Source organism: Syngnathus scovelli, chromosome 7 (assembly GCF_024217435.2).
Source record: "Syngnathus scovelli strain Florida chromosome 7, RoL_Ssco_1.2, whole genome shotgun sequence".
NCBI lineage: Eukaryota > Metazoa > Chordata > Actinopteri > Syngnathiformes > Syngnathidae > Syngnathus > Syngnathus scovelli.
In genome coordinates this window covers 11469767-11481539 of record NC_090853.1, presented here as the reverse complement: position 1 = coordinate 11481539, position 11773 = coordinate 11469767, and the positions used below count along the sequence as shown (strand labels likewise).

The following is an 11773-nucleotide window of genomic DNA, read 5'->3' as shown; positions in this document are numbered from 1 at the left end:
GCCTACTGCCCGATGATGGCTGGGATAGGCTCCAGCACGCCCGCGACCCCCGTGGGGACTAAGCGGTTCAGAAAATGGATGGATGGATGGACTTTACTGCCAGGGCGGCTCGGTGGGGCACTGGGTAGCACGTCCGCCTCACAGTTAGGAGGGTGCGGGTTCGATTCCACCTCCGGCCCTCCCTGTGCGGAGTTTGCATGTTCTCCCCGAGCCCGCGTGGGTTTTCTCCGGGCACTCCGGTTTCCTCCCACATCCCAAAAAACATGCTTGGTAGGCCGATTGATCACTCCAAATTGTCCCTAGGTGTGAGTGCGTGTGCGAATGGTTGTTTGTCTCTGTGCGCCCTGCGAGTGTCTGGCAACCGGTTCAGGGTGTCCCCCGCCTACTGCCCGATGACGGCTGGGATAGGCTCCAGCACGCCCGCGACCCCCGTGGGGACTAAGCGGTTCAGAAAATGGTTGGTTGGTTGGTTGGACTTTACTGCCATCGTCTGTGCAAAATGCATTATTACGTTACAACCACAAGGCGTCTTTCTTGTTTCTTTGTATAGCAATAAAAGCGAAGCGAGCCATTTAATATGTTGCATTTGGCCCTAACAACAAATACATTTATTGGTTAAGGAAATGTCAATAATAGTTAAATACAATTGCTACCTTTAATGGTTGCACGATACTTTTGACAGAGTCTTTCTTAATGGCAAGATTGGCAAGTCCAACTCCAGGTAACAAATCTTTCAGTGACCATGAAGTCAAAGTAATACATCAAACGTATGGTGTTTTTATTTGATAAGTTGTAGGCGTTTTGTGTGCAAATATGTGTACGCCAATACGAGCAATACATTTTCGCTATACAGTAATCCCTCGCTACTTCAGGCTTCACTTATCGTGGCTTTGCTCTATCGCGGTTTTTTTTTCAAAAATTATACGTATTGCGGATAGATTCGGATTTTTTTTTAATGTCTCACTCACACACACACACACACATTCACGTCGTCATATGCAGGAGTGAAGCACACAATCAAAGTTAATTTGACTTTAAAATGTTTACAAAAGTGTTTAAAAATACAGAAAAAATGTTTAGTATACCTAAAAGTGTTTAAAAATGAAATAAAAGTTCATAAATCCTTGTGTGGAAATTGTAATAATTTATGTTCTCTTCTTTGCGGATTTTCACCTATCGCGTGGGCATGGAACCAATTAACCGTGATAAATGAGGGATTACTGTATTTAGCAACTTTTCCAACCCCTCTGGTGACAATTTTCCCCAAAAGGAGAAGTAAAGATGCCAACAGTGGTCCTAATGCTTGCAATATTCTTATTTTCTGCACAGTGGAGAACATAGGTCTAAGAAGATTTGATCTGAAAATACTATAGTGATTCTTAACCTTGTTGGAGATACCGATGTCACGGATCGAAATGGAGCAGGGTGACCAAATGCACCTTGGGCCAGGGTTTATTTAGGGAAAAGGGAATTGGAATGGAGCATGAAGGGAAAACAGACAGGAAACTGGCAAACTAATTTAACAGCATCACAAAACACCAACAGGACTGACTGACCGACAGGGATGACAAACAGAAAACGACTGAAACAAAAACAGGAACAATGAGAGACAAGGAGACATGAGACAAGAAATAATCCGACAAGGACACACAGACAGGACTTAAATACATGACAGGTAACAAGGGGCAGGTGAGGATGATCACACTGATCATGGGCACACAGGAGGGGAGGAGCGAACACACGGACAGAAACCATGACAATATGGACACGATCGGGGACGAGTCGTGACAACCGAACCCCACCAGTTTCATATGCGCATTCACCGAACCCCTCTTTGGTGAAAAATCCATCCATCCATCCATTTTCTGAACCGCTTAGTCCCCACGGGGGTCGCGGGCGTGCTGGAGCCTATCCCGGCCGTCATCGGGCAGTAGGCGGGGGACACCCTGAACTGGTTGCCAGCCAATCGCAGGGCACACAGAGACAGACAACCAATCGCACTCACACTCATACCTAGGGACAATTTGGAGTCTTCAATCGGCCTACCAAGCATGTTTTTGGAATGTGGGAGGAAACCGGAGTGCCCAGAGAAAACCCACGCGGGCCCGGGGAGAACATGCAAACTCCACACAGGGAGGGCCGGAGGTGGAATCGAACCCGCACCCTCCTAACTGTGAGGCGGACGTGCTACCCAGTGCACCACCGAGCCGCCATTGGTGAAAAATATTATTATTTATTTCAAATTCAAGACATTAATGTTTTTACCAGTGCACAAAATGAGCTGTGCATGAACATCCCCTTGTTCAAAGAATAAAACCAACACGACGCATGAACTCAAAACAAATTACATACCTGCAAATCAGCATGACTTCTGCTGATGCCTTTGCGAGACCAGTTCAGATATGCGTCATCACGAATTTACACGACAAATCGGGTGTGTTCAGTCCTCTGCAGAAGAGGCTCTGCCGAACCCCTGAGACTGACTCACCGAACCCCTAGGGTTCGATCGAACCCAGGTTAAGAACCACTGCTGTAGACAAATTTACAGTTTCGTATATTGTACTTAACATTTTGAATTCAAGCATTGCAATGGGTAAACTGTGAAAGTTTGATTTAAAATAAAAGCAATAGGGATTTGTCATCAATTTGATGACGTCATGTAAAAATAAGTCATATTCATAGAGTGCACTGTGATTTAAGACCACCATCAATTTATATAATCTGCGGTTCAAATTTGTACAGGAAACAGTGTCGTTTTCTCACTTTGCTCGAATTCTCCATTTCCCCCAAATAACTTGTGCTGATTTTGAGTTGACATGGAAATGTATGGTCACACAAGCCACGAGAGGTCTTCTCTATTCTCACTGAGTAGAGGTGAACACACTTGGGAAAACAAACATTTGAGGACTTCCTGGGTCACAGATCCAATGGCGAAGCCGCCTGCTACCGTAACGCTCATTCTAAAAACGTGTCAAGGATCTGTCGCTTAAGAAGGAGTTGACAGTTGACAGTTACATTGCCTGTTCACACTAAGGATGTGGTGCAGCAGGTCAAATACAGCGGTAAATTGTCAGCTGAATAGACGTCGGGATGCCAGCCGCTTGAACACGCGTGTTGCTTCAATCTCTGTTCGCTCGATGTGTCATCAAACTCTATTTTATGGTGGGCCAACAGTGAGGTCTCACTGAGAGGCAGCATGGTGTCTCCGTAACTGGGATAGACACAGGATGCCTGTAAACCAGAGGTGATGGTTACAGTCGTGGGGGCACTTTGTAGATGTGACACCAGGCTGTCTTCTTGCAACTCTTCCCACAGGTCACCTTAAAAACAGGTCAAATTGATAAGTCATTTCAATTGAAACAATTGAACTGTTCAATTGGAAATTTTCCCTTCATACAATGTACATAGTAAATGAAGTAAAACAGTTTAATAAGCAATAAAAAAATCACTCCACTTTACAAATTATATTACTACGTGTGTTTAATTCAATTTTAATACATTAACTACTTTTTAGTTTATTGTTAATAATACATTTTATTTTATTTTATTATTCACAATAAATCAATTGACCTTTTTATCTACCTCACCAAGGTGTTCTAAATGTGACCTTCATTGGCCTAAGAAAGTCTGTATTAAATCATCTGCATTCTCAGGATTTCTTTAACTGTCTCTCTCAAGGGTCATTTTGTGGCTCCCTCTTCCTGGAATAATTTACAAAAAGACTGGAAACTTCATGATAAAGTCTGAATTGATGTTTCTAAGAATCTGGTGGATAACTGGTAGGAAGATATATCCCACTGTAAATTCTGACAGAAAGGTGTTAAATTTAATACTAGATACAGTTTAATTTGCCATTTTACGAGGGGGGTAAATCAATGCAATAAATACATATCATGATAATATAAAAGCTGGTCATACTAGTAATGTAACTCATCTGTAACCGTGCGGGCACTGCCTACCTTTCAACTGCAGATCAGTCAGGCTGGGGTTAAGTACATCCACATCATAAGTATCTCCCTCTAATGGCAAGTCCTGCAGACTCCTTAGACCAACATTAAAGTCGTTCTGGTGGGTGATGCTGTAGGCGGGTGGCAGCTTCATAGTCGTAATTAAGTTCATGCTCCCGGGATGGACGTCAGTTGTGTGCTGCTGATCACATGGGGAGCACAGCGCCAATGAGTCGCTAAAATGGGTGTCGGTGAGGAAAGAGGGCTGCTGTGAGGGGGGAGGAGGACATGAGTAATGTGGACGTCGACGAGCTCTGCTGGGTTGGCCATGTGTTGGGCTGGAGGACGTTGGCATGGGCCCATAAATGCCGGCAGGTCTTGTGTATGGTGGCGTTGATCGGAGCGTCTTGGGCATCTGTCCAAGAAGATGGTCTAGGTCTTCTGCAGAAAATAAACATGAAGGTGCTTTTCAGTGCTTAACTTGATCTCAAGATGTTCCAGAGTCCCACCTGGTCTCGCCATGCTCCTGCGAACACTGACGGGGTCTTTGCGGCGCCACTTGTACAACTCCTCCTGCATTTTTTCCACTTTGGCAGGATTGAGAGCCCACAGACAACCTTTCCGAGAGGAATTCCCTTTTTTGCCCTCCAGCTTCTCAAAGCTTTTGTTTAGAGAAAGGTTGTGGCGCACTGAGTTCTTCCATCCATCAGGGGCTGTCTAGAAAGAAGCAGGCCAAGGGGAGATATTGAATCAGTTTCATAGTGCAAGACGGACAAAAGTATTTGAACACCTGGCCGGAACATATCCATCCATTGTCTGTATTGTTTTCCTCAAGAGGGTTCTATTGTCAATGATATATTCTCAAGTCTTGCCATTATGTCACAAAATTATGTGATTCTGTTGACTATAGGAAAGACAAAGTAGAGATTTCTACATGTAGTATGTATACATACCTTTAGAACTGTATATATACTTGGAGTTAGTTGCAGGTGAGACTGCAAATAAATAGTTGCAGCGACAGCATTTTAACACTCTAATAAAAATTCCACCCATAATAAGCAGACTCCATGTCATTTATCTGTCACGTGTTCTGACACTGCAGCATGTTTTTAAAAGTGACAGACGATGCCATCTAAGTTGCACAATGATGATGCATTTATTACTGAGATACAAACCTCAGTGCTTAAAAAAAATGAAGTTTATATATTCATCAGGGATCTTACTATGCGCTGTATGAGCATATTATATTTTGTGACTGTTATGTAAACTCTGCAACAATCTACTTATATAACACACAAACAGCCCCCTAATTAAAGTGTGTCAAGACAACTTGATTTGATGCCTTCCTCATGCCTTTACACATAGTCATGATCAAAATCTCTGCAGCAAGTCATTCATCATTACAGAAGTAATTAGTGTCATCAAGGACATTAAGGCTGAACATAAGTACTGGCAAAACAGGATCCATGGGAAGGGGGCGGGATCCATCCAAACCTATTTATGCTTGCTAGTGCAAAGAGTTTTTATTGTATTGTATTTCTATTATTATTATTATTATTATTATTATTATTATTATTATGGGCGACTCGGTGAGGCACTGGGTAGCATGTCCGCCTCGCAGTTAGGAGGGTGTGGGTTCGATTCCACCTCCGGCCCGTCCTGTGTGTAGTTTGCATGTTCTCCCCGTGCCCGTGTGGGTTTTCTCCGGGCACTCCGGTTTCCTCCCACATCCCAAAATCATGCTTGGTAGGCCGATTGAGCACTCCAAATTGTCCCTGAGTGCGAGTGCAAATGGGTGTTCGTCTCTGTGTGCCCTGCAATTGGCTGGCAACCAGTTCAGGGTGTCCCCCGCCTACTGCTCGATGACTGCTGGGATAGGCTGCAGCATAGCCACAACCTCCGTGGGGACTAAGTGGTTCAGAAAATGGATGGATGGATGGATGGATGGATGGATGGATGGATGGATGGATGGATGGATGGATGGATGGATGGATGGATGGATGGATGGATGGATGGATGGATGGATGGATGGATGGATGGATGGATGGATGGATGGATGGATGGATGGATGGATAGATGGATTTCTATTATTTTATTTTTATTTTGATGTAGCATAGGTGTGTGACCTGCAGTGTTGTACCTTAAAGTAGGGGAAGTTTTCAGTCATGAAGCTGTAGATCTCACTGACTGGGAGACTTCCCGTTTCACTATTTTTCAGAGCCATGAAGATGAGAATGCTGCAGAGGAACACAAGAGCATACTTCTAAATATTTATGGACAAAAACATAAATGATTAATCATAAAAAAGAAATAGAGCGGATTAGGATAACTGCCCTGCAGTTTTAAGGTTTGGGGTTCAAATCTGAACTCTGGCCTTTGTTGTGGAATATGCATGTTCTTCCCACACTTGTGTGAAATTTCTGTGACTACCTCAGATTCCAAAAACATATGTGGCAGCTGGGATAGACTCCAGCACACCCGAGTGAGAATAAACAGTATAAAAAAATTGATGATTAAGTTGCACTAGATCTGTTCAGATAAATGAGCTTTAACCTTGGTACTTACAAGTCCGTACATATATATATATATATATATATATATATATATATATATATATATATATATATATATATATATATATATATATATATATATATATATATATATATATATATATATATGTAATGTAACTAATTACTGTTACTATTAAATTTGGAAGTAATCAAATCAATTGTCACCTGTATGAGTAAATTGGTTTGGGGAAGAGGGGCTGCAAGTTGTTTCTCTGATGAATTTGAGACGAGCGACTATGGGGAGAATAACTTGGCTTGCAGGAATGCTCCTCAGTAGCGTATGGCCTTGTCGCGACCTGTTGAGAACATACAGTCACGATCTGAACATCTCATATCGTCTCTCTTTAGTCAGATTACCTTGCAACACTTCAACAGTTATTGCCTCTGCTATGATGTATTGCACTTACTGTACCTCTTGCAGCGGGCCGGCGGAATTATACGATATATAGCACTGAGAATGGGAACAAGGAGTCTCAGCTGGCACGGCTGGTAGGTCAGGGTAGGAACACTGGAGAGATCATAAAAATAAATTTGACAGACAAGGGGTTAGAAATTTCATTCAATGGGGAAAAAATACTTAGATAAACTAGTATATAATGACAATATGGCCCTTCTCATCACCTGACCATTGTTGGTGGATTGTTCCCATAGTGTTTGCGCCTCACTGTTTGATCCAAATGTGACAGAGCACATTTGAGGGCTGCAGAGCTGCTGCAGGCTGCCAAACGGAGACGAGCCAGGGTGAAGACAAATTGTATTTTCTACCGAATCTTCGCTGAGCTGTTGCAGGTAGGGGTGGAAGCGAGATGCGTCGATGAGGCCCTGCCATCCCGTCCCTTCTGCGTTGTGCTTCCTGCTCACAGGTGCGTGCCTTAAGGTGAGGGGCGCTCTGGCTTGCTGGCTAAAGCAGACATCACTGCAATGTGTTGTCTGTGAATTACCATGTTACAGTATTAACGATGGTACAAGTATGATGTGTCCCGCAGAAATTGCTTCAAAATGCTTGCTTCAATAATTTCTAAATATTTGAGGGACAAGTACCGTATTTTCCACACTATAAGGCGCACCGGATTATAAGGCGCACCTACAATGAATGGCCTATTTTAAAACATTGTCCATTTATAAGACGCACCGGATTTTAAGGCGCACCGTCAATGAACGGCCTATTTTAAAACTTTGTCCATATATAAGATATACATTTGGCCCGCGGGCCGGAATTTGGACACGCCTGCTGTAGTGGCTCAATATTGGTCTATATATAAGGCGCACCTGATTATAAGGCGCACTGTCGGCTTTTGAGAAAATTTGAGGTTTTTAGGTGCACCTTATAGTGCGGAAAATACGGTACTTCTTACTGATGATAACTGAACTGAGGCTGTAATGTAGAAGTGGAGTAAACACCAACAACCTGTCTCATCTTCATTGTCGTCATTACCTGTGATTCTGCCACCCGCTTGAGGTGCTCGTGTGAGGTGAGACGTTTGGCCTGGGGAGTCGAAGGTTTAGACTCATCCTTGCTGGGTGAAAACGATGGAGTGACTGACATTCTGTACCAAGACGTGATTCTGGAAAAATATTGAAAATGCTGTTGATGTTAAATCCGTGACTGCTCGAGTCAATGCATTTTTTCTTGCCTTGCCGCGCCTGTTAATCTCAGATGCAATATCCTATCCTAGACTTGACACAGACAGTAAATCTAGTTTGACATGTGCAGGTTAATAAGGAGTAAAAGTTGCTCACTGTGTACATATATGTGTTATCTGATCCCAGCAGAGACTATAGACACGTGGCCAGTCAAGGTAACTTCATCTATTTTACATAAAGGAAGCTCTTTAAAGTGCCAACGAAGCATGGCTTTTTGGTCATGCGACGCCAAATATCAGTGAGGCAGACAAGTGTAAACAGAGGAACAGCAATCTAAGTACTTTCTGTCCACTTGAAAAGAGGCAAAAGGGTGAAGGTGGAAATGGAGAGATTGCATTTCATGCTACCAAGCAGCAAACACTGCTCTGCCTGACTGACATGCACTCAATAGCCTGAACGCATGCACTTAGGCATCAAAAGTTCAAGTGGCACTTTTCACAACCTGGAAAGTAAACTAAAACTAATTATTATTTAGCATTCCATTTGTACAACTTTATAAATGTACACATCATTTGCAATGTATCAAAAATAAGAGCTTTTCAACAGATGGAAATATGCTTGTGTCAGCTTTTGAAATCACTTGTTGCTCTGAAAGATTGGCATAATAAACAAATTTTGATGGATCAAACTAAAATGTCTTCTAAAAATATAGTACATAGTATGGACTGGTTGGTTACGCAACGTTGAAGAATGAAGAGCACGTTCCAAAAATGAGAGAAAAGAAAATCTTGTCTTTTGTTCAACATGTTCAGACTGAGCCAATGAATTGTTTTAACAGGATCAAATTTGCTAGTGTGCAGGGCGGAAAAAACATTTCAACATCAAAATGTTTCATTGCATTATGGAAACAAATGGTTTACACATTTGCAGCACACTTGTGAGGTTCAAGGGTTCCGCTCTTGGCTCAGACCTTCCTTTACGGAGTTTGTAGGTTGGAGGGATGGACAAACGGACGGATGAATGGACAGATGGACGGACGGACAGGCAGACAGACAGACTGACGGCCGGATAGATGGATGGATCACGGAGTTGAAAATGAAAGTTCACCCTTTTATGCTGCTCAAACAATTTTCACTACAAGGAAGACGTTCCAACAGATGCTGACGCATGGCTGCGAATTTGTTTTGATGCTCAGCATTAATTGTTCTTCCCACAAAGTTATGTCAAACTCCAACTTGTTAAATAATAATAGTGAATAATAGTTATTTCTCCTTTTATGTTTATTGTAGTGTTAGCCTGTGCCTGTTTGATTTATCAGCGCCATTTATCAGTTAGGATGTGTAAGCATCAAGGACGTTTGCCAGCATGCAACTACAAACATAGATATCGTATACATATATATATATATATATATATATATATATATATATATATATATATATATATATATATATATATATATATATATATATATATATATATAGTATGTAGTATGTATGTATGTATACACACACACACACACGCACACACAAGACCACATCTTTATATGTATATGCATATATATTACACATATTTTGACCATATTTAAAAGAGCATTTTTGTCAAATGTGGTTAGAAAGTGCAAGGTCATATGTGGTAGCACTGATGGATGGCCCCCCTCCACCATTTCAGTTGCCCATCCCAGTCACAAACATACCTGCACTGTAATGCTGAATGTGCAACATAGATTGCAGGAGAGCAGTTAAGACTGGAGACTCACCCTTAATTTAAAATGTGTCAATGGCTTCTTTGTGGCTTTACACCTTCGGAATCCCTCTTAGGTCTCAACACATCCTGGCTCCATATCTTGAAGACGTGCTCGTCAGTGTGCAAATTGTCAAAATGTGCAGTCAATCAGTTGAAGGGCCAGTTTTGGATTTGACTGCTTGTAACATTATCGTCATGCCAGAGTGTGAATGTGTGTGTGTGTATGTGTGTGTGTGTGTGCTTGCGTGTGCGTGTGTGTGTGGCACTCGTCCAACTAAAGACTGGAATGAGATGAAAGATGAGAGAATAAGCAAGACAACCTGTTGCAACAGGTTTTGATGGATGCTCACATTGGCAGCCTTCTCTTCCTCCTTGTGTGACTTGGACATAAGATACACTAAACACTAGATCACACATGACCAATGGCACCAGGTGCTTTCATAATTCCCACACATTACAAGAAAACAAATGCAGAAAAACCAGCTAGTTAATCAACAACACCTTCATTTACTAGCCAGCTCACAAGAAGCTTATTTTTGCCAAACACAAACCAATTAAAAACGTTCTCAAAAATCTTCCCGTCAAACAACCCGCATAATAAAATCCCTGTTAACAACAAAGGCCATTTTTTAAATAGTTGAAACCCACAAGTCTTGCACGACCAGAATATGTTGACCAGCTTTACGAAACCATGATTACAAACTACTCACCCTTCTCAGACAGGTGATGGAGTCGTCAAATTTAAGTATGTAAAGGGGAGGCTCACTGCAGCTGAATAGACAACCTCGTTCACATTTCACACAACTGTCAAACAAATGTGAAAAGACGTTGATTGGTTTGAGGCCAAATCCGCCCACTGCCTACACTTTCCTTGTTCAATGTGACAAGAAGCAGGCTGACTCCGGACTGCTTGAGATAATGTTTTGCCTTGTTCACCTCTGCATGTACGACTTTTATTGTTATGCTGCAGCAACAATTTCCATTTCCAGTGCCTTACTCATTATCACTCATAACCTTGTGTGATGGCATCACAAAAGTCCCATGATATATTATGACACCAAATTGAGTGGTGGTTTCTAAATTCTGAGTACATTGAAGCTTAAAATTTAGAACCCATAAACTATTTTTACCTCGGCAAGTTGGGTTGTTCCACCGTATAGCTGATGTGGCACACAAACCGTCTACCTTGAACATACCATGTTTACGGTGAAAGGGCGTGGCAGTGACAGAGGATTTATTACACACTGAATAAACTTGTGTTAGTAAGGAAAGCCTTCTGCCAGCAGCTCTTTTCTGCCAAGTTCTTTAGGAGGGTATAATGTGTATGTGTTACTGAAATTGTCTTCAATGATACTGTACATCATTCCTTTGCTCCATGTTAAAAACATTGTTATTTAGACTTTTTATATTATTTTTTAGATGTCGATTGTGACTTTAGAATGAGTGTCAGTCAGATGTACCCAAAAAAATTCAATGAGTAAAATTGTAGTCTAAAGTTTAAGTCGTTCCACGTCACTTTTTTTATCATATTATTGGGGTGATAAATACATAATGTGATAAATGTTAAATGTATTTTATTTTTATCTGTAATTATTTCTAAAGATTATCGTTTTCCTACCACAGTTGTGCTTAACTTTGCATCGGTTAATCAAATAAACTCTCCATGGCCTACATTTACATTTTAGGTTACAACATTACATACTGTGGGAAATGTCAAGTGGTATATATACTTTCACGAGGCCACTCAGTCACTGTCAAAAACGTATTTATGTAACAATATAGCTGTGGTGTAAAACTGCACTGCATCATAAAGGGTTGTTTTATCATTTCACAAAAGAATAAATGCAAATAATTAGGAACATCTCTCACCATGATTTACTGCTTATTACAAAGATAAAATGAATATTGTTTAATTAATAGGGC

General features: G+C 41.5%; 1 protein-coding gene across 4 annotated transcripts; it reads right to left on the bottom strand.

Annotated features, from left to right (window-relative positions):
* Positions 1-1436: 1436 nt before the first annotated feature.
* Positions 1437-10663, bottom strand: foxn1 (forkhead box N1). 4 transcript variants are annotated; one of them, XM_049726797.2, is made up of 9 exons: positions 10561-10663; positions 7956-8085; positions 7142-7450; positions 6933-7028; positions 6686-6816; positions 6088-6184; positions 4457-4664; positions 3960-4388; positions 1437-3320 (listed from the first exon to the last, which is right to left on the bottom strand). In XM_049726797.2, the coding sequence occupies exons 2-9, from the start codon at positions 8064-8066 to the stop codon at positions 3025-3027; spliced, it is 1677 nt and encodes a 558-aa protein (XP_049582754.1). In that variant the 5' UTR covers positions 8067-8085; positions 10561-10663; the 3' UTR covers positions 1437-3024. The 4 variants fall into 4 exon arrangements, with proteins under 4 accessions (XP_049582754.1, XP_049582756.1, XP_049582755.1 ...); XM_049726799.2 differs by having other exon boundaries at positions 7142-7421; XM_049726798.2 differs by lacking the exon at positions 10561-10663 and adding an exon at positions 9864-10543 and having other exon boundaries at positions 7142-7421.
* Positions 10664-11773: the final 1110 nt, after the last annotated feature.